This window comes from Glycine max, chromosome 19 (genome assembly GCF_000004515.6).
Source record: "Glycine max cultivar Williams 82 chromosome 19, Glycine_max_v4.0, whole genome shotgun sequence".
NCBI lineage: Eukaryota > Viridiplantae > Streptophyta > Magnoliopsida > Fabales > Fabaceae > Glycine > Glycine max.
In genome coordinates, this window is record NC_038255.2 from 46,163,078 (window position 1) to 46,189,919 (window position 26,842).

General features: G+C 32.2%; 3 protein-coding genes across 9 annotated transcripts; 1 reads left to right on the plus strand and 2 right to left on the minus strand.

Annotated features, from left to right (window-relative positions):
- Nucleotides 1-802: 802 nt before the first annotated feature.
- On the minus strand, nucleotides 803-2,428 carry LOC100809839 (E3 ubiquitin-protein ligase PUB22). The gene has a single exon (XM_003554416.5). It carries the CDS (start codon nucleotides 2,306-2,308, stop codon nucleotides 1,049-1,051), a length of 1,260 nt encoding a protein of 419 aa, XP_003554464.1. The 5' UTR covers nucleotides 2,309-2,428; the 3' UTR covers nucleotides 803-1,048.
- An 11,748-nt stretch (nucleotides 2,429-14,176) lies between these two features.
- Nucleotides 14,177-16,728, plus strand: LOC100810370 (BTB/POZ domain-containing protein At3g05675). 4 transcript variants are annotated; one of them, XM_041012678.1, is made up of 5 exons: nucleotides 14,177-14,371; nucleotides 14,583-14,630; nucleotides 15,161-15,394; nucleotides 15,485-15,811; nucleotides 15,956-16,728. In XM_041012678.1, the coding sequence occupies exons 2-5, from the start codon at nucleotides 14,619-14,621 to the stop codon at nucleotides 16,469-16,471; spliced, it is 1,089 nt and encodes a 362-aa protein (XP_040868612.1). In that variant the 5' UTR covers nucleotides 14,177-14,371; nucleotides 14,583-14,618; the 3' UTR covers nucleotides 16,472-16,728. The 4 variants fall into 4 exon arrangements, with proteins under 4 accessions (XP_040868612.1, XP_014627593.1, XP_006604653.1 ...); XM_014772107.3 differs by having other exon boundaries at nucleotides 14,181-14,371; nucleotides 15,161-15,811; XM_006604590.4 differs by having other exon boundaries at nucleotides 14,181-14,371; nucleotides 15,485-16,728.
- Nucleotides 16,729-20,138: 3,410 nt separating this feature from the next.
- LOC100810901 (BEL1-like homeodomain protein 1) lies at nucleotides 20,139-25,080 on the minus strand. 4 transcript variants are annotated; one of them, XM_003554418.5, is made up of 8 exons: nucleotides 24,815-25,080; nucleotides 24,474-24,592; nucleotides 24,219-24,274; nucleotides 23,844-23,944; nucleotides 22,874-23,702; nucleotides 22,136-22,509; nucleotides 21,329-21,389; nucleotides 20,139-21,244 (listed from the first exon to the last, which is right to left on the minus strand). In XM_003554418.5, exons 5-8 carry the CDS (start codon nucleotides 23,663-23,665, stop codon nucleotides 20,429-20,431), a joined length of 2,043 nt encoding a protein of 680 aa, XP_003554466.1. In that variant the 5' UTR covers nucleotides 23,666-23,702; nucleotides 23,844-23,944; nucleotides 24,219-24,274; nucleotides 24,474-24,592; nucleotides 24,815-25,080; the 3' UTR covers nucleotides 20,139-20,428. The 4 variants fall into 4 exon arrangements, with proteins under 4 accessions (XP_003554466.1, XP_006604654.1, XP_040868613.1 ...); XM_006604591.4 differs by having other exon boundaries at nucleotides 22,874-23,716; XM_041012679.1 differs by having other exon boundaries at nucleotides 24,439-24,592; nucleotides 24,815-25,018.
- Between the last annotated feature and the right edge of the window lie 1,762 nt (nucleotides 25,081-26,842).

A 26,842-nucleotide genomic window follows, 5' to 3' on the forward strand; every position in this document is an offset into this window, starting at 1 on the left:
TGTTTCTATATAAATTATATATCTCTCTCACACACATTTATTATTAAAACTATAACATATATAAAAGCATGTGACTCTAAGTAACAGCACTAAAAGTTCCTTTCAACTTTTATCAATACTACTTTCATTTGATATGCCTCGACAATCACATGTGAACAGTGAGTTATGTGAGTATTAAAAGTTCTTATTTTGCTTTCCGAAAAAAAAAAAGTTCTTATTATGCTTTTTTCAATTTATTCAATAAGCTCAGTTAGTTCTTATTTTGCTTTCCGTAAAAAAAAAAAAAAAGTTCTTATTATGCTTTTTTCAATTTATTCAATAAGTCCAGTTCCCCAAGTTAGTTATGTGGGCAATTACAATTTCATACTCAAACAACATTTTTAATATTATAAAGGAACAAGTTTCTTTTTGACAGGTAATGGAAGAAGTTTTTAATATGATTTATATTTAACAAAATATTGTCGTTACGAAACAATTAATTAAAGCCCTCCAAATTAGAATCAGTTGCTTAAATGGAAGTAAATTACTTTAAAAAGTAATTTAATTACCTCAATTGTGATTTGGCCACGCCATGTGGTGTACAACTATAGCATTTTCTTTAATCAATTAAGACATGCCCACCATATTCAATAATAATAAAAAGACATGTCCACAATATTCAATAATAATAATAACAAAGACATGCCCACAATATTTGCTTGCTCCAAATTCAATTTTTAGCATTTCAACTTTTCAAAAAGTCATTGAATTTAAAAGGGAAACAAAAAAAAAAGAATTGAACTCAAAATCTGGAACAAAATCGTGATTGATTAACCCTTTCTTCTTCTCATTTCTGTGTCAGCTTATAGCAAAACAAAAATCCATTACACAATTGTCAGGAAATACAAATCAAAACCTGAATCTCACTACCCACCTATACTTTTTTTGTGGGGCAATCAATGCTTAGTTGCACCTCATATTTATAACTTACACCTAACTGTATCCTTTCCAAATAATTCTGTACATTAAAATTTCTAAAAGAGGCACCATTCAAAATTCTCGTTTTGTTTCACACATAATTCGGGTATGAATTAAGCAAATTGTTCGGTATGCATGGAGAATTCCTCCACGCCCGAGCATGCAATTTGAGTATCTCTCTAGCTTTTTCCTTAGCCCTGTTTCCACTATCCACCTGAAGCACCAAGCACAATTTCGCGACCACACCGAGTTTCAGCATTTCTTGAACAACATGTGGAGTCGCAGAGAACCTCGAAAGAGACAGAATAATCTTAACAGCTCTATCATTCGCCAAAGTCGAAACCCTTAGAATCTTTTTGGACACAATGGCAAGACCTGCTGCATGGCTCAAAAGTTCTGCTCTTCCCTCAGCACACTGGCATAGCAGCTCCAACAACACCAGCATCATCTCACAAGGCTTTCTCTCCTTGCAATCGAGAAGAAGCTCAATCAAAACAGGAACAGCACCTGCTTCCACAGCTCTGATCCTGTTCCTCCCCCAAGGAGAGAATTGGATCAGGGTTTGAAGGGTCGCCTTTGATGTCTTCTGTGAAATTTGATCCTTCAGGACTTGTACCAGTTCGACAAAAAGTTCTTGTCTTAGATGCAATAGTTGCACTGGTTCAGCCACTTCGGAAATAGATTTCAACAAGAACACAGCATAAGCGCGTGATTCAAAGAACCCCTTTTGCATGACTCTTGTTAAAGACTCAATAAACTCGCCGTTTCTGAAGCTTAAGAGAGTCTTCAACCCTTGTTCGGATAAATGAAGATTATGAAGCAAACTCAACGCTTCATCGCATGCACTTGTTTTCAACTCGAATCCAGATCCGTCGTTTGAGTCAGCCTCATGTGAAGAATCAATGTTGCGGTTGGTGTTGATTACAATTGATGCTAGAAACTCAACAGCGCCAGAAGCCTCCATGCACCGCTTATTTGTTTCGCTTCCGGAAGAGATGGATTTGAGTCTTCTGAGGCATGTGAGAGGGGAATGAGAAGCGTCTTTGAGAAGCTTCGAAATTTGGTTCTTGTTAACGGGGGGTTTAGGGGTTGGGATCCTTTCGATGCCGTGAGAAGCGTTCATGGAACACCACGCTTGGATGAGTCTACGAAGGGTGTGGTTTGGTGTGAGATCGGTGTAATCTATCAAGGGCAGTTTGGTAATGGGGCATGTCGTGTTTTTCTTCGAGAACAGCCAGGTTTCGATGCTTTCACGGTCGTAGGTGATGCCCGTTGAGACCGTCACTGGATCCTTCATGATATCTAGCGAAATGGGGCAGAGAAAGAACGAAGGAACATCGATTTCGTTCATGTCCAAGTAGATAGATAAAATTAACCTTAACCTTGCGTAGATCAGAAAAGGAATTGAAGATGAGTTTGTGAACAGAAGGAGTTGTTGTTATGAGTTTGAAAACTTTGGAGTTGAGAAATGAGAGAGAGGTGTGGTGGTGTTTATATACACAAGTGCGTGTGCAAAATGTGGTGAAGTCAAAACACGGAATAAAAAAAAAAAAACAGAGCCTCCATTTGAAGAGAGAGAGAGAGAGAGAGAAAGAGTGTGCGATGACTTTTCCAAAAGAAGGAAAGTCTCAACTGAGATTGGGTTAACGTTACCCAGTCGTTGGTGAACACGTACATGAAACAAAAACATGAACAGAAAAAATGAGTGAAACATTTAATGCACATGGGAGAATTAGCTACTTGACAGCTTTACCTGTCGTATTCTTTACTGTCTATCAACTTGTTTCCTTCTTCTTCTTCTTTTTTTATCAAACAATTTGCTTCTTTTCATCCTTATCCTCAACAGCAATGAAAATACTACTTGTGATGCATATTAATTTTGTTCTCTCTTTTTGATAAAATTAATTTATAAAATAAAAATTAGCTTTTTGTGTAAATTTTTTATTTTAATCGAAAGTTTAAAAGATTTGACTTTATTTACTTAATTTGTAGATGTTATTGTTACATTTACTATTAAATATATTTAATGAACAAAAATATTATTTGACTTAAGACTAATTTTACCCGTCCCTAACTTGACTTTCAAAATTAACAAAACTTGGTAAATACTTTAATTTAGAGTTCAAGCTCAACTCTTTCCACTCTAAACGTCATTTGTTGGACAAACTAGATTAAGATTCCCTTGTTTTGCAGTTGATTACATTATATTTTGCTAAAAACGAATATTAAATCATTAAACATATTCGAGATGTGTGTATAAATTAATCTCAATTATATATTTTTCATTGGAAAGTATGAAAATTATTTTCAATGCTATAAAGGGGATTAATTTTAATCTTCACTAAAAAAACTAGTGCTAAAAAAACTTTTTGGAATATCCTCAAATAAGTTAAAAAAATTCTCTAATTAATATTTTATAATAAATAACAAAATAATTTCTTTAAATGTTAAATATTAAAAAATAGGTAAAAATATTTAATATATTACACCTTAAAATGGAGTATAATGTATAGTTTTTAAGCATTAAGTATTAAGTAATAAATAAAAATCATTTTAATAAATGAATAAAAAGTAGAGATTTATAAAAACATACCTTACAACTGCATATATTTATTATAGGAAATTGATTAAGGAACGATAAGTAAAAAAATTACTTCAAAATAAAACGATACTTAATTAAAACTATCAAAGTAACTAGTTAGAAGGATGTCTAGAATTATGTTGGTTGCAAAAAGGATGCATAGAGTGATTTTGATTAAAATACCGTATAGTTTTTTAGTGTTATTATTAAATTTTTAAATGAATTTTATAATTTAATTTTTTAACCGATTCCCTGCATTTCTAATTTGTCTTATTGGTATCCTTACTTTAGTAGTGGTTATTCAAATTTCGTTAATTTTTCTTTAACTATAGAAATTTATTTTAAAATATAAATAAATTTAATTATATGGATTTATTTAACAAATAATTTAATGTAAGAGACTTATTTAAATACTAGACAAAATTATAATTACTAATACAGTGATTTTTATCTAAAAGGAAATGTTTAGCATTTGGGTGCTGGGCGACAAAGTAATGTGTATATTTCCACCACATAACGTGTGTACAAATTAAATAGCGTAAAGTAAAATGAAATCATTGGGCGTAACGTGTGTATATTTAAACACAGTTTTATTATTAATTTAAAATTACTTTATACGATTTGAATTGCATCTTTATTTAAAGATTTTAATTAATAATTTCATGTTCTTAAAATAAATAATAATCTTAAATTTATGTACAACAAGCTCGAAGGCAAATAATACTTTTATATATAACAAATCGATAGTAGTTGTTTAACATACAAACAGTATATGCATGAGTACATGACATATCCAAATGAATGAAGACAAGTGAATTTATTCTGGTTAGTGCATGTCGTATTCTTTTCTTTGAGGGCTTGTAACTCCCAAATACCGTAGTGGCTATACAATATCAAATTGTTATATTAAGTATATTGCTCTAAAGGTGAGTTTTTTAATTATTTCCAATTTCCTACTATATATAGAATGAAAGCAATAAAATTCATGCACGTTAATTGTAAGTGTTTTCAGTTAGGTCAATCACCTCATCTGTGTTTAAGAGATTCTAGAGGACAATAACATGGAATATAAAATATTCTACATTTGAACATCTTGTATATTATAGCTCATTTTCGGCTTCGGATTTGAAAACTTTTTTACATTTTACTACGAGGACTGAAATATGAATGCAAACTATTCCCAGGATTATATATTTTCTGTCGCACAAGGTTCCTATATATTAAACAATATAAAATCACCTTAATTATAATTTTTAAATGCTTTTTAATTCTTAAGTCATGCTCTTAAACAATATAAAATACCTTCATATTTTCCCAGGGATCAACTTTTCTATCTGGCATTTCATAAAATTTGAAATAATTGTTTTTTTAATATATCCGATTGAATTTTGAAATTATAGTCCCCATTATTATTATTTTTTAATTTTCATCTCCAAAATTTTAAATGAATGTTTTTAATCATTAGTATTCATTTCAAGACAGAAAAATAACATATATTTTAGGACTAAAATCAATTATGGAGCCACGTCTTAATATATATGGAATCACATATATAGCACTTTTGGGTAGAATTAGGAGTACTAATTATTGATAGATCGACATTATAAACTATCTATTATTGACTTTGTAACATTAAAATGATTCAATCTTTTTACTAATATCATGTTGACCACGCACCTTAGAAAGACCGAAGACCTTTTATCAAACTTTTTTGTGTATGCATGAATCGTCAAACCCATTCTGTTGTTACCGAATACCATTCCCAGATTAAAATACATGAAACAAAGTCGTCAATAAGTGGGCGCCTTAAATTAATTACAGGAGGCGTTTCTGAAATTTCTACAAAAAATATTTGGTTTGTATGTAAAAACAAAAAAAAATCCCTCCATTTGTATATTTATTGACGTCAAATGTATTTTTAAAAAATATTTAATTATAATAATATTTATTAGAAATCAATTTTACTAAAATATCCTTATTTTTTATTTTTTATTAATGTATCGGCTGACAACAATTCTAAGATTTATTGGAAGATATAGCATTATTCATTATATTTACCCTTTTATATTTATTAATGTTTAAGGCTAATATACATTAATTAAGGAGTATTTAATATACATGTAAAATAGTATTGTTGTATTATACTAAAATATGTTTATTTAATAATTAATTCAATTTTTTTTTGTATAATAAAGAAGTATCTTAGATTTTTATTTAGATCATCAATTATCCTATTAATAAGTATCTCATTAACTGTAATAAGTTACTTGTTATAGTTAGCCATTGTTGAATAAAATGTGTGTATATATAATTATATATTGTCCCCACAATTTAAATTACAGTATTAAAAACTAATCCACAACAAGTCTAGTCTCCACATATTATTTATATTAGTATTGCCTTTCAACATACTGAAATTACTGAATACTATCTAACAATAACATAATAATGACAAAAAAAAAATATAAGTGAAAAAATAATGAATGGTTTATAGACTAAATTTGTAAGACATTAATAATTTAAAAATAGAAAAGGCCAAAATATTAATAAATACGAAATAGAGGTTTGTCTAGAATAAATATAAATAAATGAAGTTTTTTTAATGCGTCTTCGCTGTAAATTTATGTTCTCTAAAAAGTGTCATGAATTGCCTTGAGATGTGTTGTGTTGTGTTTATTTTTTGAATTATATATGTTTATAACATAAAAATAGGCAATTTGACATTAAGAAAAAAAAAGTTTAAATTGTGTTGAGCTATAAATTTTTTTTTGTTTAGTTAAAAATTTATATTATTTATTTATTTTTCTCAATTTTCCATTCGGTCTCTCAATTATTTTTTAGCAAATTTATCCAAACAAAATATAATTTGCATTATATTGATTATTAAAATAATCTAATTTTTACAGTTGTCCCGAATACACTTTAAGAGAGAAGAAAAAAACCACTTTATTTTTTTATCCTTCTTATTTCTTTTTCTTCTAAATAAATCAGATAGAGCATTAAAAATAAAATATTATAATTTTTTTTGTTAGATATACAAACGTATTTTTACTATAAAATATTTTTTATTTCTTAAAATTAACATTTTGCCTTCCTCCAATCATATATTTGTTTTTCAATTACAAAAATATACAAATTTATTATCTTTTTATCTCTAAAATTTCTTGAATTTATGTTTTTAATTCCTATCTAAATTTTGATGGTAAGTTCTTTAACTTTATTTTATCAAATTAAACCATGTATCACCCATATTGACAACCCAATCGATATGTTTTTAACCCTAGAGTCATATATTTTTTTTTATATAAAATATATTTTTAATCGCTCACATGTATTCAGATTAATTGATAACATTAGACTAATTAATGAAAGGTTTAAAATATTTTACCAAAAAATTATAGTGACTATCTTATTAAATTAATCCTGGATGACTTAGGTGACAAGTCATTAGATTGATAACATAATCGTTAAATCATTAATTAATATCGCGACTTGAATGCAGTGATAGTGATTAAAATTGCTGATAGAAAAAAGTTCAAGAGATTTGACCCGTCAAAATTTAGATTAGGATTAAAAGCACACGTCTAATAAAGTTTAGAAAAAAAGATAGTCAACCCACACTATATTTATTTTTCTAATTTCTAATCTCAAATATTGCCTAAAAGATATTCATAGTATTTTATGAAAAGTCAGCCGTATCAAAAATAAATTATATTGTTATTGTTCAATTATGATGCTTCAAAGAATTACGATACTTACGTGTTTTTAATCTCCAAGAGCATATGTATGTTTTCGTTAGTTGTATGAATCCTATTTGTTTATCTAATAATGATTGCGTTTTTTAGAAGAGAATTGTTCCTCCAAAATCATTAAAAATGTATCATATAATAGTAAGCTCTCATTACCGATTTAAGGCGTTGAATTTTCAGCATTTCAAAAGCGTTTTAGGAGCGACCAGGTAGAACGTAGAAGTTTAGAACCATATTAACAGCACTAAACAAATCATTCAAACTAAAGCTGTTACAGGTTTGAACGCATGGTCTCACACTGAATGCGTCTTATTTCAAGTACAAAGAGCTCTTTATAATGTTTGTTAGAGGAAATTAATCATATTGATAGGAAAATAGACTAACACACTAATAAACTCTATAACAGAATTAATAATTTGAGAAATAAATTTTCCCAACTTACAAGAATATGTGAGAAACACCAATAAAATATAAAGTGCAAAAGTAAAAATTAGAGTCTCCAAATCAAAGAAATAATTTCACTATAATCAATAAAGATATAAGAGGACCTCCAACAAATGCACTAAAACGTACTATAAACACTCAAAGTAAAATAAATCCCTGATTGGTACAATAGAGATAAAAATATAAAATTCCAAAATATATAATAGATAATGCGAAACACTTATCTTTCTTTGTAGATATTTTTTTCCCGATATAACCGGACAATTTGAAGCATCATGCGCTTAGAACCTGCAGTCAAATCCAATGGTGAACAAATCCGGAGTTGCACTCTGAAATACGTTTTCTAGTGAGTATGCGAAAATCAACACGTTGATTTCCCTCTCTTTTTTTTTTTCTCTTAAATGAATGAGTCTCTCTCACTGTATCTTAGTCTCTAATCTGACCCCTTTCCACTTAACTAAGTGAGATATATGAACATTTTCATTTGGACCTTTACTCCACCAGAAGCCCAAAAAATCCAACACATGTCGTACTCTTACCAAGAGGCAATATCTCCATTCTTTGCTCCTTCAAAATATCTTAGATCTTGTAGTTGCAATCTTGCTGCCACCACTTTTGAACAACCATTGTCACACCACCATGACCTCGCTGCCACCACCTTCGAACAGCCATAGTCATGCTATGCATCTGGCCTTTGTTGAAGCTGAATTGCATGAAATTTTGTTTGGCCTCGAGTTGGCCTAAATGAGAGAGGCTATAAGATGATAAGGGTGGATATAGATTCTTAAATTGCGTTTAAGCTAGAGGTGTAGGGTTGTTGTTTACAACATCCGTTTTACAACCTTGTGAAGGAGATTCATGTTGTTCATTCGCATCAAGGTTATGTTAATCGGAGACATATATTGAGAGGCAAATCAGATAATCGACGCGTTGGCTAAGCAAGTTTTTTTGGCTTTGCGACCTCCTTAGATTTACAAGTTCCCTCTTCCTTGTATTCTTATTGCTTTACGAGCTGATATAGCTCATGTCTCTTTCCCTAGCTAGAGTCTTCTAGTCCTCTAAATTTGTGTAATTCAAAAAAAAAAAAAAAGATAATTACATGCGCCTTAAGGAAATATGTCTCTTCAGACTCAATGTGAAGTTGTTGTAAAAATATTTACGCAACAAGAAGTCATGTTTCATAAATTATAGTTTCCTCATTCTTATTTTACTTTCTAACAAAATCCATTTCTTTCGAAATAACTTCAATTTTAAATGTATAAATTATGTAACACTAGATGCAAATCACACTAGAAATACAAAAATGACTTAAAAGACTTATATAAATATGAAACAATACTGTTGAGAATAATTTAAAAGAATTAATTAATATTATTTATAAGAAAATGACTTAAAAAAATAAATTTATATTACTTATACTGAAAAGATGTATTTATTTTTTAATTTATCACTTAAGAATTATATAATTATGTTTATATTAACGAGAGCACAAGAAGGCCTATAGAACGTATTGTATATATATCAAGTCTTCGGAAAGAACTCCTCGTAGCTAAGAAGCTCTGAGCCCCTAACAACTCATGCTCGATCAGAATTACATGATAACTATCCTCAGAGATATAATTAGCAAAACAAGTAACTTAATTATTATATATAGCTTCGCACTGCATATAAGGAGATCCCCGCAGGTAATTAATTAAACACTTTCCCAACAAATGTATAGCCATAACCGTATCCCCCAAAACCTGCTACCCATCAAAGGAATAGAAGAACCCTAGCCTGTATATATATCACAATCCTAAGAAAACGCTTTTGTGAGTTCACATGTACACCACTAAAAAAAACATCTGTCCACCCTTGTTTCCATAAGAGGTAACGAGTTAAACAACAAAATCCTCATCAATTTTCTGAATATTCCCGCACTACAAATGAATTCACCAGATTGATCTCATAATCCCAAACGCACCATCACCAAACTAGTACACAGTGTATAGACTACATATGAAAAATAAATTATTTTGCGATGAGTACATTAATTTAATTCTGTTGTTTTTTCTATTTTAGTCTATCATTCTTTGTTTGCATTCTTTATTCTTTAATATACTTTGGTTCACAATCCTTACTAATTTTTTTATTAAATGTTTTCTAATTTAAAAGGCAAATAATATGTATTATATATATAAGTGAAGAAGGATATACATTAAAAGAGCTGGATGCATGTACAGTAAGACACTATACACATGCTATATCCCCTGGCAGAAAGAAAAATAAAAACCCCTTCACACAAGGATACAAAACCCATCTAACCAAAAACATCAAAATCCTCAGAGATTAAGCAATTTATAAACACCCCAACGGGTTTACTCACCAAGAAGGAAAGAAGTAGCTAATTTAGATGTGAATGTTGACTTCAATTTAGTTATCGTATTCCATTCACAACATCTCCTTTTAGTTTTCAGGTATTTTTATCTTTGGAATCGGTAAATCTGTCATGTTCCATGCATGCATGAGACATAGTAGATTGTCCAATAGGGATTCAATTTTGATTGGAATATTAAAAAGTGATATATATATATATATATATATGATTTAGCCACTTTATTTGGATCAATAAATACGAATTACAATATTTTGCTAAAATTTTCAAATGAGTTGTCTTTTAAACTTCAAGCTCACGTTGATTTCTATAAAGATTAAAATGAGATTGATAATTTTTTCCATGTCAATACGTCTTAATAGTCTTATAATAAGGATTTCTAAACAGAAAATTTGTTTATTTTTCCTCCTCACCTCTTCTTTACTCCTTGTAAATTAAACAAAGTGTACACATATTAAAATCCTTCTCTCCTCACCTCCTTTAAACAAATTCTCAATTCAATCCTCTAAATTTATATATATATATAAATGAATAAATTACACATGTTGTCTTCTAAAATTTAAAGAAATTACATATATATTTTTTTGTAAAACTTACATAAGTCTTCCTCATATTCAAGGAAATTAGACATTGTTTTTAAAGCTTGCACAAATCTTCTAAATGTTGTTTAAATATTTGACAATAACAAATTATGTGTATTGATAATTTTAATTAAAAAGGTTAAAATATTGTTTTGTTCTCATAAATATGAGAATATTTAAAATTTATCATTGCAAAAAAAAAAAAAAAACAAAGTCTCTGTGAATTCGACACTCAGACTTTTGAGAATTTTACTATTTGTGACGATTTAGTACACTTGCCAACGAGTTAACATCAATAAAGTCATAAAGTTATTAAAATGTTTAATCGTGTAATTAACTTTATTACATATTTCTTAAAAAGAAAAACTTTATTGCGTACCTAGTTAACAATGACATGATCATTACATGTGATTAATTACTTGTTTAAATATGATTAATTTTGCTTACAAGTAGTTAATAGTTTTATAGTATTGTAGGTTGTCACACGAGATTAACTACATATGTATCCAGCAAGTGGTTACTTATCCAGCAAATATTTCCTCCCAACCAATAAGCAAAAGGATTAAAATCTCAAGCGTAAACGATTAATAAATGGAGGAAGAGAAATTACATGCATGTAAAAACAACTATTTTTGAAAAATTGGACCCTTCACAATAAAGTACCAGCAGGTGCTTCTCTATACATAAACGAATACGATGCAGCATAAAGTGTAGGCCAGCCAACTTGTACATAAAGTATAAGAATACGAAATTACGAGTCGTCTATTTATTAAGATTACTGTTTGACCGTATGACATATCAGAGTGTAGGGAGGCGAGACTTCACAATTCAAACGGGGCTTAAAGAATTCATACTTTTTTTTTGCTGAATAATTCATACTAAAGCGTCTAATAAGGGGTGCGAAGAGCGGAACGGAAATATGAAAGGAATATTTTATGAGAAGGTCTTAAACATGTCAACAAGAATTGGTTTTAATTTTCAATAGATTTTAGAATTCGATATAAACACACAGGAAAAAATGAATAGTCTAAATATTGAATGTGAAAACGTGTTAGCATGAAAAGTAAATAAAAAGGAAAAATTAAAATATAATTCAATGATTAAAAATATTTCATAATAATTGAGCAATGTTAATCCATAAACTAGATTAATTAAATAATTAATCCAACATATATGACTATATATGTGTATTTTGCATAATTATAAAAGAATTTATTACTATGCATTGAATTGTCAGCATAAATTTGTATATTACTATTTAATGGCGTATCGTCACATTGTTAAAGAATTTTTACTAAAGTCATATTTGGATAAGTTTCTCTGTAAATATTTATCAAAAATGAAAAAAAAATTCTTATAAGCTAAAAATAAGTTGCTATAATCACTGAATCACACGTAGTAGAAACTAGAAATTGTCATTTGTTTATTCCAATTAACAGTTAATATACAGGAAATGGAATAAAAATAATAACGGAGAGGATGTTTTTCCTGACATAACATACAAATTTTATCTTTCAAGAGTTAAAAGTTTGTTAGGAAAAGACGACGTAATTATCGCCAAAATCGATCAACACTACTGAGTCAGATAGATATAGATATCTCTCTCGATTTGGAGAATAAGAGACCTGGTCGTCGTCGTCGTTAGTATTTGATGAAATTAAGAGCGTTTTATGGCCCTAAATGCCGGTTTCTTTGAATAGATATATTCTCTTCATCACATTAATGCTTCCAAACTTCCAAGTCTATTCTTCTCTTCCATCTTTTTCCAACAAAGTTGGGACCAGACAGCGTCTCTACTGAATTAGTAGCGCATGAATTTCACTTTTTCTAAGCTCAGTATGACCCATTAAGCATCAACCTTCCACCAATGTCTGAAAAGTTATATATTTAGAAAAAAATGTATCGGTACGTAACTTATTGTTTAATTAACATATTCTTGGAAAACATTTTTTTTTATAATTATGTTAATTTTAATGAGCTTTATTCCCATGTGTTTTGGTGAGTTTGTTTTCTTAAATATTACTATTAAATAAGACAAAAATATGTTAGGAAAGAACATGTTTATTAATTGACGAAAAATAATATGTTAATTCCTTTGTTCCCACGCGTGTTCGGTCTTAGACTCTTTTTGTAAAAAAATAAAAACCCTAAATTTTTAAAGTATGTTTATTTTATGAATTAAAAGTTGATTCTTGAAAATATACTGTGAGAAGGTTACATATTTATGTAAGAATTTTGATTTGAACCTAACTCAATGTTGGATCTATAATGTTACCTGCAATTAGACCACATACAAATGTTTAGTGCTCGAAAGCTCGAGAGGTCTAATCGATGATGGAAAGAAATGTGTTGGAAATTCGAGACCAAGCTTGCCTCCGGTGCTACCTTTCGGCTCACATTCCTTCCATGAAGCTTGGCGTCTTGTACGGTAATGCACACGTTACTAATTGTGTCACATGTTATGTTGCTTTTCCAAATCATACATCGCACTCTTTTATTGATATATATTTTAATTTATTTTCTTATTTTTGTCATTGTTATACTATTTAAAAAATTATGAGTTAGCTCAACTTAATCAGCTTGTGGTTTGAGGTAAGTTGCCAATTTCCTGACTTAATAAGAAAAATGGAATTGGGCTGCCTTGCTAAGAGTTCAAGTCAATTTTGTAACAATAACCAGCAAGCCCAATTTTACAACCCCATAACAAGAACCAATAAGATCCATTTTATAACAACAATGTAACAACTTAATTTTATGACAATAGTTCAGGAACAAAGAAGCTAATTTTATAAAAAAAAAAATAATCCTTAAAACAAAAATGATAGTATATTAAACAATTTATCATGTTTAATATGGCATGCCGCACAAGCCATAAAAATTCCATTATCTTAATTAGTACAGTTCTTTGCTAATGGTCTGTACTTCCTACTTTAAAAAAGTAAAAAATAAAAAATAGAAACAAGAAAAATTCACCTATAATTATTATATACTTACGCATGAATGGAGTAAAATAAGGTTTGACACCTCGCACATTATAAATTTGAATCTCATTCGTTGTTTTTTAATAAGATAAATACAAGTATTTCTATAAGTATTTTTTGAGTTTGAAAACTTTCTTTCTTGCACACAAACATCATCTCATCCCATAAATTTTTATTTCCTCATGAAAAAAAAAATGAATATAACTTAACTAATCTACATTTCATCGAAATGATAACTTCATCATAAAAAAAAAAAAAGATAACTTTAAAATTCAAATTTTAATATGGCAAGTACTTTTTTTGTGTCTTGAATTATAACTTACGGTATATTTACAATCAATCCCTATTATCGTCTACTTGATTATGCACATGTGTATGTATAATTAAAATGTTTCTTGATAAAATGATAGGATAAATTGATTAAGTCTACATACATTTAATTTTTTAAAAGGTCAGACACAGAACCATATCCATGGCAAGTTGCCCAAGTTGGCAGAGGAAAAAATATATATATAGAAAAAAAGGGAACGCAACGATGCGTTTAAAGTCGATAAGAAGAAGCAAATCGGTAATAGGACAGGACCGTACGAGAGTGCGATGCGATGCGAATGTGAGTGACTGAGGGAGTAGGATTGTTTTTGCTTCTTCCATTTTGAGCCTCAGCGTTTCCACTTTCCTCTCACATGGAGTACCATAGAGATCGGGTACTTATTTCACTATTCCCTACTCTGATTCATTTTAATCAAATTAATTTCATGACCACATGTCTCTGATTTTCCTCCTTCTTCTTTTTTATGCTCTTTCACTCTTTGGATTCTTCGATGATTTGTTTCACTTTTGCCTCTGTAACTCAAGATCGCATGCCTTTTACCTGTTTTACTGATGTGGTTTTAACTCTTGTTTTCTGAATTGCAGGTGTAGAAATCTTGCTTCTCCGTGGTCTTATTCTCAATGGAACCTATTGTAAGTTTGTTTCTCCACCCTTTCCCCCCTCTATTTTATACCGTCATCAAATTTCAGCTCTAGTAATATGACTTTAAGAAGCTTTAAAATAAATATAAAATAAAAATTAGGTTTTTTTATATATATTCTTCTTTCATTTATTGGCTCCCTAGCTAGATTAATGTACATCTAGCTTTTAACTGAATGCAACTACAATCTGTGAATTGGAGTGCCTCAATAATTATCAACATTAACCAAGGTTTTAAATTGGCGCTGTTCCGTTGCATTCCTTGATATTGCGGGAAATAGTGGACAAATGCATCCAATGCAGCAGCTACAATTGTGTCTGTGATTGTGAACTCCTTAAAAACCTTGATGTTGTAGCTGAAATCGCGGTTGCGAACCATTCTTTAGAACCTTGAAAACAGCCAATGCCAGGGTTCATCTCTTCCAGATTTCAATTATTATTGCTCCTAAATGTATGGTGTTGGAGTCTCTCTTCTGTGTCTGTTATTAGTGGTTACACACTTACATTCTCCTCTTTCATCCAGGGTAAAGAAGAAAAAATTGCTTGTGTGATTGGTGACCGATCAACTAGTGATGTTGATGTGAGGCTACGCACACAGGAAGGTCGAGATGATTGGCTATACTGCCACTCAGAGATTCTTGTGAAGAATTGCAAGTATTTTGCCGATCGGTTGTCTGAGAACTGGCCAACATGTCAGATCCTTGATTCACGCAACTGTGTTGATGTCTATTGCCAAGAGTTGAATTTTGATTACCATGTAAATCTTATACGCCTTCTCTACATTGTCGTAGATAGTTCAGTTGATGATTTGTGGCATGGTGTTAGGAATTCCCTTGGCATTCTCCAGGTCGCAGTTGAGCTTGGATGCCCACAAATTGTAACTGCCTGTGTGAATTACTTAGAAGCGGTGACATGGGAAGAGGCTGAGGAGGATGAGATATTGAAAATTGTACCTCGAATGGGATTACAGGCAGAGCCTATCCTAGCTAGACTTCAACCAGTTAACCAGTCTGCTATTGTAAACATCTTTGTCTCTGCCCTCCGCTTTGCTACATCATCCCCACCTCCACAAATGAATGATCTTAAATCTTCAGCGCAAGAGCAACTTGAGTACATGCTAACTGAAGATGATGATGCCCCTTTGTTGACAGCTGATGACAACATAAAACTTGAGGTAAAAGAATGTGTAAACAGACTATTTTCCCAGTTTAATGACTCATTAACAGCTTTGTTCTGTGGTTCCACAGAATCACTCTCTGGGGCTGGAAATATTCAGTTGTTTAAATCCTATTTGACTGATTTGTCATGGGCTTGTCAGATATTGAGTAAGTTGGAAATTATGAGGGAATTTGTCGTGTATTGGTTTGATGCATCGGATAAGATTGTCAAGGTGCTTGAACAAGGAAGTTCTACAACTGAAGTAATTGAGATAAAATTAAGAGCTATTGAGGTGACATCCAAGGTGTTAGAGGCAATTGGGTATGGCACTGTTATATTGCCAACTGCAAAACGCCTTCAGGTCTTGAAAGTGTGGCTTCCATTTGTGAGGGTTACAAAACCATTGATTGATTCTGTCACCATGAATTGTGAGAATGCCATGCTGCTTAAATTAGATGGTGAAATGTGGCAATCCTTAGAATCCACATTTGTCTCCATCATTCTTGCATTGCCATCAGGGGATCAGGCAGAGGTTTTAACTGAGTGGCTGGATAACGAGTACATGCAGTATCCAGACTTAACTGAGGCATTTGAAGTGTGGTGTTATAGGTCCAAGGTTGCCAAGAGAAGACTATCATTGCTAGAGGATGAGCATGCCATGACCAACTCATTTTGATGCTTTCACAAATTCTGTTTCTTTATATTAGACTACTAAACTAAGATTTTTCTACCTTGTCAAGGCATTTAAAGAGATCATCTCTTTTTTGCACATGAATGGAATTTTGTGTAGGAGGCGTTTAAAATCTCCATTTCTCATCAATTCAATGTAAATTATGGTAAAGAATTTGTAAAATGTTGTAGTTTCTAACTATGAACAGTAAACGATGTATTTTTTAAATAACTGATTAAATAGTAAGCAAAATGATGATACTATACTTGTTGACGACAACTCTGCTTGGGCATTTCTAGTTACATAGAGATGTAGCTCAAGACGGGTTGGTGCAGCTTGGTTTGTTAACTAGATGTAAAGCATACGTATGAAGTTATATAGTATTTTTTTTAAGAAAAAACTCATTTTCATGTTGACTTTTGACAGGAAAGGAGAAAAGTGAATTATGCACAAGAAAGAATGATGTTCCTTGGTTCTAAGGAGCGTAAGTGAAGGTATAAGATAAAATAGAAATTGAGAGTAGTTTGTGTCAGGATTGAATTCGAGTAATTGCTAGGAAGATTGAAATTTAAATCTGTCACCATGTAACCTGCAAAACAATTTCATTTCCCAAATCCTATCGGTTACCTCTTCTATAAGAGGGTAAAACTAAGCTGCAAAGATAGTAAAAAAAAATTGACAAGTTCATGTACTCTTAATGGTTGAGTAACATAAATAGACATTCATTCGCGCACAAATACTCAGTTTCCTCAATTGAAATTCAACACAGAATGATGTTTTTGTTATTTTATCTTTATTTCACAATTTAAATTAGACGTAGTCATACGAAGAACAAATTTAATGAAAATATTACTTCTGATTTTAAAAATACTTGGTTTATGGGTGAGGTACTCTCCACTGTGTTTCTCAGGTCTCTTGGCTAGTAAAGCTTAATAACGGATTATACACACCGTTGTGTAACTGTCATTGTAGATTGATGAACTATTATGATGTCATTAAAGGGTTGTAACAGGTTATTATTGAATAATTTATGAAGAGAACAATTTTTTTCTTTTACTGCAGATGAAGAGAACAATTATGTTATTGAAAGTGGTTTAGTTTTTAACCTAAACTTTATATTGCTGGTGTACCGGTGCACCCAGCATTTTATAAAAATGTTAAAACTGTTCCTACATTTTTTCCGTATTTGTGATGGGTGTGCGTGAGGGTGGTCCGTAAATTGTACAAGTTGATCCATATGTTGATATTAAGCATACGGATCAACTTGATCCGTAAGTCTTTTACAGAACAACACGGATCAACTTGATCCGTAAAAACCTTATGGATCAAGTTGATCCGTAAGCCTTTTACAGATCAACTTAAAAGACTTACGGATCAAGGATATTTTTATCATTTCATCTTAAGTGTTGGGTGCACCTAGCAACACCCTATAATCAATACTTAGAGTTGTTTTTAATCCTAGGCTTTAGGGTCAGCCCACTTTGCCCACCATAATGGACTTAGGAGCTTTTAGCCCACCGATTGACGGAGCCTAAAAGTCCTCAACCCAGTTAATATGGAGCCAAGAGTTAAGGAGGGTCGATCCACAAGTCATACCATTTTAAAAATATTTTTTAACGATTCAAAAAATAGTTTTTCACTTTAGACTTAACAAGAACAATTTTAGTTGGACCTCGATCATAATAATTTAAACTCAGTCTCGATCCAACTTGGCTTTGACTAGACTTCTATCTTGACAAGACTTACTAATGTCATAGAGAGAACATAAATCTGACTAGACTTGATTTAAAAATGATATTTTTGGAATTAAAAATGTAAAAATAGCGAGAAAAAAAAGGACAAAAACTACAAAAGAATATCGGAGAAGTGAGTGAGATAGAAAACAAACATCAACAAAAATGAAGACAAACTATTTCGGCTAAGCTCAAATACTAAAATTTTCACTTTAGTAATCATTTTACCTTATTCTCACATCCATTTGTTTTTTCTATGCATCCTCACATCCATATGTGGATACTCTATTAAATAAAATAAATGCATCAACCTTATGAAATGTGAATGTGAATTCTCTCCTTGTAACTAATTGACTTTTCGAATATCTCTATAATCAAATCAAAACCATACACTACATTTAATAATCCCCAGCGATTGTTCAATTTGTTATAATTTTTTGTTTAATATTATTAAAATAGGTTAATGCTTTTGGAGATTAGTTTACGTATTTGAAAAATGACCAATTTTCAAATAACATTGACTTACTTTGATGTCAATTGACTAATTTATAGACCAATTCCAAAACTTTAACATTAACTAATGCTGCAATTAATTGATCAATTACAGAATAAACTGAACAGTTGCTTCAGGATGTTAAATATAATGAACGGTTGTAATTTTACTAGAAAGGTAAAAGAGAGTTTATTAAGATGGTATCAAACATAAAGTTTGGTCAAAACCAATTTATGTTGTATTCAATGCGTCTTCGAATCGAGTAGCTATCGTGTACCAATTTCAGACAATCATCACATGAGTGTCTTGTGCATGTTTGTATTAAACTGGCATGCCAACTATCAGTTATGGTGGGCGCGATATCAAAATCTTTAGCAACAACTTGAACCTAAGAATTCTCATGTTGTAGGCCAAAACAGCAATATTAACCAAAAGAATATGGTTTTGATTGCATAGCTATTCCTTATATATTAGCAAAGATCTACGACAATTTAACCGATGCTTAAGCTAAAATAATACCAGTTCTGCTTGTTTTATTGAAGTAATATCGCATTAGGTGTCTGATAGATGGCTCGTGTCCGAATGATGATACTAAAAAGAAACTTTTAACGGAGTTACCATCAGTTGTTTACTTGAAAGTTAACAATAGGAAAATCTCATTTTTGTGTTACCGTAAAGGATTACTGATTCTTATTTAGCAATCTCTATACTGAGTTAATTCAATTTAACCAAACTTATTTTTTTATTTGTGACTAAGTAATTTTTATTTACCTTCACATGCACTTGTTAAAAAAGTTTCAAGTAAATAATTAAATTAGTCTCCAAAAGATTTAGTGTTAATCGTAATAATTTTTAAATAATCTAAGATTATGCTTGAAGTCTTTAAATGTGTATTTTACTAATTAAACTAATTTTACATTTAAGTATTTTGAAGATTAATTTTACTAATGAATATATCTCAAAACATTAATTTGGCGGATTAATTGTCATATACTACTAATTTGAACAATTTTGATTACTACTTGAGAGGGAGTATAAGTAAACTAGTTTCGCCCGGCTCAACCGATACGCGTGAAAAATGGTATGTTTAGTAAACATACATGAGCTTACTTGTACCTCTATCTTCTATTTTTTCACACATTGGCAAATGAGATGATTCTGTGCTTGTTTCTACTTGTATCAAATATGGTTTCAACTTTCATACACACAACTCTTCAGGCATTGCTTTCATTCCTTACGAAAGGAAAAAAACTTTCTGTAATAACATTTTTGCACTTTACTTTCATTTATTATATTTTTCTAGATTATTTTTGGTTTTAAATGTGCAATCAAAGAATGACCATTGTACTTAAAAAGAAAAATATTAAATCACAATGGTTCTGGTTTCTGCAGTGAAGAATATGTAAAATACCACAACATGTTGTTCAATCGAAGATATATTGGTATCTTTTACCAAAATAAAATTTATGACAACAATCCATCTATCCCACCTTCAGAACTTACAAAAATAATATACAATCTCAATCATATACTTTCAAATCCTAAGCTACCTTAGAGCTCAAATGATTCTATGCAGGGTATAAACCTATACTAAAGTAAAATTCCTTCTTTCTTTACACTACAATTGTTCACCACTCCCCCACATAATAGCAGGGGACTAAGAAGAAATTGTGAGGGATTCAGAAACAGCGAATGGTAGCAGTGTGCTACCACATTGCTCACCTTTCAATGTCTTATTTAGGTCACAAAGTCTGGCAACAATTGTGCAGCAAACCTCTTTGGGTTTTGCATGCTGATACTCTCATAAGCAGCTGTAGAGTGAGGAGAGGAAGTGCTTATGGCACCAAACTCATTTGGTTCACCAATGTCCAAGCTTCTTCCAAGTTGAATGTTTTGGTTTGGTAGAAATGTTTGATGAGTTCCTGGTAATGAGTCAAGACCAAGAGTGAGGGAAACACCATTACCTGAAAACCTTGGTGTAAATTGCTCTGCATCAAACCTTCCAATATCCCCAATTGGGTACTGTCCAAACCCACCAATGAAGTTTGTTTGGTTTCCCATGAAAGAGGACTCATTTCTGCCTTGCCTTTCAACCCCAAATCTCATTGAGAGCTGCTCACTGTTTTCATCATTGGGCTTCACATCCATGTTCAATGAAGGGACACTATTTGGGGAATGCATCATCTCATGGTTCCTTGGTTTCTTGGGACTTCCTTGTGTGATCCCATCTAGCTCTGATGACCCCATGAAGCTGAATCCTGATTGGTTTCTCACATTCACACCAAGTGGTGATGTTGAAGGTCTAGAAACTGAAACCATAGCAGTGTTCTGGCTCTTGGAAACTTCTTGTTTGGAATTAAAACTCTTAGCTTCGGTTTCATTGGAAGGACCTTTGTCTTGTGGGGCTGACATTTTCGAAGAAGAATCTTCATTGCTCTTGCTTGATTTATCCTCAGATCCATTCTGTTCATGATCCTTCATCTCCTCCATGTACATTTCCTCCACCATTGGCTTCCAAAGCCGAACTCGAGCATTTATAAACCAATTTGAAACCTGTCACACACCAAACATTATTAAGAGGAAGAACCATTCATCAAATGAAAGAGTCAAGTACCATTACTTCATCAGTCTAGTTACCTGGCTCCTAGTTAGCCCTGTTTGTTTTGCTAGCATGTGCTTGTCCGAATCCTTAGGATAACTGAAACCAAACTCAGTTATTTCAGCACAACATGCATAATATATAAAGTAATATAATTAATAGTCAACAACTCAAATGTTGTTAACTTTTTCGTCAAGACGATAAAACAAGAAGAAGAAAAAAAATGAATTAAACACATCACAATAAGATAAAATCAATTCATGCAATTTAGTTTTTTTAGAGAAAAAAATCAATTCATGTAATTTAGTTTTTTTTTGTTGGAGAAGTTAGACGAAAAAGTTTGAATAAAAGTTAAATTTAAATGTAATTTTGATTCTCTTGTTATTCAAAATCTATAATTTTGATCTTCTTTAAAAATAGATATATTTTATTCTCATGTTTTCAAAAATTATAATTTTAATTTCTTTATTTTAAAATAGAAATATTTAATCATTTAATTTTGTCAAATATATAATTTTCGTCTTTACATCTAATTCCAAAAATATTGATTGATAAAAAGTTTAATATAATGTGACTCAAATTAAATGATATGATTCAAAATTATTTATTTGATCTATGTTATAATTAATATTAATTCCATAAAGGTTAATGTTCAAAACGATGAAAATCACATATTTTATAAGAATGAGAATTAAATGTTTTTATTTTTAAATAAGAAAATTAAAATTGTAAATTAAAAAAAATAAGAGAACTAAAAAATTTTATTTTAAAATAGGATGACTAAATTATAAATTAGAAAAAATGGAAGAATGTATATTACATTTAAGTAAGTTAAGTGTGCTTACGGATGGAGGAAGTGTTCGAAGAGCCAAGCACGAAGAACAGAAACGGATCTTTCAGGCAATCCTCTCTGGGGTCTCCAAGCATTGTGCTGGATCATTCCCAATTGTTGAAGTGCTCGCTGTTGCCGAAGATGATGGTCAACATATTTGAGCCGCGAACCTTCCATTTTCCCTCCAAAGCAATCTTCTTCTCCTAAGCTCTTATTCGCAGTTCGAACTTGCCCTGCAATCGCATCTTTCAAACACCGAAACTGCTTCGAAATTGTTTGCAATGCAAGGGCAGTGTAAGTCCTCGCAGAACCAATCCCCGCAGCTTGCTCAAACGATGAAACCACTATCTCCATCTGCTGCTGGTACTGCCTGTACCTTTGCTCCACCTTCAAGAAAGAAAAATAGAATCACATCAATAAACTATCCATTAATTCAACTTCACAAATATTTTATTAACTGCAATCAACCACAACCATGCAATTTAAGACCATTAGCCATTCATAATCTTTCTAAATTTATATTCATTAATCATTACATAAGATGAAGCTATATAATATGTGCTCCAACACTTGTCGTAGCAATACCAATATTAAAAGCCAAAAGCAATACTACTACAATAATAGTATGTTTGAAAACTCGAGGAGAAGTAAGAAATTACTTCCAAAATGTGAAAGTTATAACTATTAGCTTCGGAGTAGAAAACATATGAGAAGGGAACCACACACTACAATTAAAGTGAACAACACATACCTCATCAAGCATACCGATTAGTTTGGCTTTCTTCATCTGAATTTCTTGTCTTTCTGCAGTTGATAGCTCTGAGCTACGCTTCCCGTTCCCTTCCCCACCAACTGAACCATCTCCACTTCCTGCTGCGGATGATTCTCCAATCACCCTGGTCTGTCCCCCACTCTTTTTCCTCAACTCAGTGCCAATCCCGTTGTTGACATTCGCAACCTCTTCTAGAAGCTCATGCGCTGCCTTCAAGTACTTTGAGCTCAAAGGCACGCTATGAATGCCCGAAGCTCCATTGTTAGTAACCCCAGAAGCCGATGACGGTGACCCGCCAGACACGCGCAGGTCGTCGCCGGACATGGCCGGGGCCTGACCCTCCCGGAACGACCCCAACCCCAAAGACAGCCCCTGCTGTGCGCGTGGAGTCTCACGCGCCGCCGAGGTGGGGTCGAACGCGTTCCAGGGATTGTACTGCATGCGCGGCAGGAAGCCATGCAGGGCCGAGACGTCGTGGTGCGCGTGCATGGAGTGGTGGTTGAGGTCTTGGGAATTAGGGAGAGGGACCCCAACGAATTGTTGGGTGTGAGAGGGCGGCGCGTGGGGGTTAAACGAGTTGTTGTTGCCCCCGGCAACCGCGGCAGGGTTGAGAAACACGAGGTTTCCGGCGGCGAGTGAGGATTGCTGCTGCTGCTGCTGCGGCGCGTCGGAGTAGTGGATGTAGCCGGGGTTCATGAGGACAAGAGTTTGGAGTCCGTCGGCGCCACCCGATTGGATTTCGGAGTTACCATGATGAAAGTATGTCGCCATCAGTTTTCTTGGGGTAAAATAGGTTGTTGTTACTTCACTGAAAAGAGAGCACTACTAGAACGTTAGTTACGCGAGCCTTTCAAAGTTCACATCCAGCACATAATAATACCACACAGGTCACAACCCTTTGTCCCAAGCACCTCACAAACACACACATGTAGTTGTATCTGTGTCCTACCTTGGATGAATCTTGTAACGATCTGTGGATCAACCCATCAACACACAACAACTCCCAACAATTGATGCTTATTGTTAGGTAGCTTCTCTGTCAAAAGTATCCTGATGAAACAAACAAACAGTGAAGTGCAAAAACCAATGAAGATTAAACCTGAATAATAATATTTGAGATCATGTTTCACTTGTAGTTCCAAATTAAGTTACATCTGAAATTGGTTTGCTTTGTGCATGGTTTTGTCATCGTGGTGTCTCATGAAGTAAAAGAAAAACTTGAAGGAGCTAGGAGAAAGTAGTGAAGGAAATAAAGAAAAGGAGATAATTCGTTATTTATATATGTTAGTTAATGAAATGAAATGATATGGTAGCTGTAGTATACCTGCAGCTGTGAGAGAGAAATTTGGGGTGCACACGTGCTTCATGATCATTTCTGAACTGCAAGGGAAAGAACAAAGAAGAATTTCATTAACAATGACTTGAAACCTATGAGAAACGGATTTTAGTGAGGAAAAGAGAGAGAAACAAAGATAAGCACGCACACGCTCAGTTAGTCTCACCCATGAAAGCGAAAAATACAGTTATTGGTAACGAAAACATACATGAAAGGAGAAAGAAATTGATGCATCAAACGCACCTGTCAACGTGCATATGTGATCTATCTATCTATCTATGTTTGGGATTTCATCAGTCGCTTCACACATACAAAGAGGAAGCTCTCTGTCAGACTCAAAATCCGCTGCAATTCCACCCCAACTGAAAAGGGTAAAAAATAAGTTGAAGAGAGAGATGGTTAAAAAAGACTCCGGAAAAAGATGTCCGTCTTTGTTGACTTCATTATCCACACATTTATGATCATTTTCTTTTAAAAGAATTGTTTTTTTTTTATTATATGAAATTCTGGGTAGGAGGGAATTTGTGAGAACAATGAAGTTAACATGCCTCACAGTGGGTTTTTTTTTTTGGAAAAAGAAGTACCTGTGAATAGATCAAAACAGGGGAACTTCTTTTGATTTGACCCTCTCTTTTCAAATCATTTGATGCACAAGCCTAGCACCCTTTGATGAGCAACAAAGAACTTTTGAAGAGAGAGAGAGAGAGAGAACAGTTCTGTGCTGAGAAATCTATAAAAATATATAATGAAAATGCAATCAAGGTGTGTCAGAAGATACAAACAGCTGAAAAACGAGGAAACGTCTCCTTCCGCAAAGCTTAATTAATTATTTGTTTAATAAGAAAAAGAAAAAAATATTAAATGGAGGATGATGATGGACAAGAAGCGGGTGGAGGGATCTCATTGCTCATTTCTCCATTAAATATCTTCTTGTCGTTTTCACAATTTCCATATTTTTTCTTATCAACTTATTTGGGAATTTTTTGTGGTTGGATGCCTGAGTTTGAAGATAAAGCAATTAAATTGCTAAGGAACACAGAACCAACTACCATAACACCAACTTTAATGCTTTCAAAGCTGAAAATATATTTGTCAGTTATTTTTATTTTTCAAAATATTTAACATTACAGTTGTATTTCCTTTGTAATGATTATCTCTTATTTTTTAATTAATGCATTATTATCTATTAAACTTTACCTATTACGCTTCACTGTGTAAATTTAGCAGATTAAAAGTGTAACCGGAAAAAGAGAAAAGGAAAAGAGAGAGTTAAAAAAGCAAGGGGTCCCAATCAAGTGCATGTATGATGTGTCTATGAATCATGACCCCCTAAATAACTGGTCCCCCCTTGGCTCTCATGCATCAGACCTATACTAGCAGACATCAGCATATCATAATGATCAATAAAATAAATTAAAACAACACCAGGTCAAGAATTTGCATATATTATTATTTCTACTTGTTTCTTTTTTGACAATTTTATTCCTTCTCTCGTTTTCTTATCCCCATAAATGAAATCCCTACGTAATCCTCATAGTTTCTTTCTCAACAATTTTTTCACTGCAGCCAAAGGATCACTTGACTTTGATGCGTGAAATTAAAATCAAATAACCATAGAGTAGAAAGAAATGGACAAAGAAGGTAATGCACGGGCCAATAAATAATTAGTAGTAACCCTTTCCAGCTTGTTTGAGGTAACCCCATCATTCCCGTGGAAAGACAGAGAATAAACATATTTATTAAAATTCTGAAGTGCAACGGCTATTTTCTACATCCCCGCCTTTAGAAGTTTTCAATCACCATCAGTAACTATTATTGTGTAAGAATGTGCAGTGACAAATTTAAGGCCTGTGATGTTAATAGGACTAAAAAATTTCGAAGTTGGGGACATTTCATTCATGTAGCTAAAGCAAATAAGTATATATAAATATAATGGTAGGCGCGCTATTAATATATAGTATAGTATATATTTATATAAAGATTTCTATGAATGACCTTTTAATAATCAAGATGTCATTCTTGTAGAGATCAATGTCAATAGTATTTATTTCATATATACTTGTCTTGGATTCTTTCGTGAAAACTTATGGGAACTTTTTGTTCTCGCTCCAGTTGCATTAACAACCAAGTATTCAGTTTTCACAGCTAGTAAAAGCACATTGGATCTCCCGCGGACACTTGTGAAAACCAGAATTAAAGGGTGTGCTCAGTTACTCTCGATAGTGAATATTCATATGTCAGAGGTCTCAATAGCTCAGGGGTGTACTTAAAAAGGTACATGGTGTGATCTAGACGGGAATGTGGTTGTTTTCTGTCTTTTCTATTTTTTAAACGGGGTAAATTATATTCTTTCAATACTCAGCATTTTTACATCACATGCACTTTCCTTTAAGAAAAAAAAAAACACACCTCATTTTTTTTTATCTTTTTTCCCAACTTGGCAAGCATAAGTTTTATAGAGAAGAAATGTTGAAATTTTGACCTAATTACTTCAATTAACAACTGAAATGTGTCATGAACACTTTTTAGAGATGTGTATATTATTATCATAACACATAATTTTATATATGTTAATAAATTATTTCAATGCTTGCCTTTGTCTAAACAAAAAA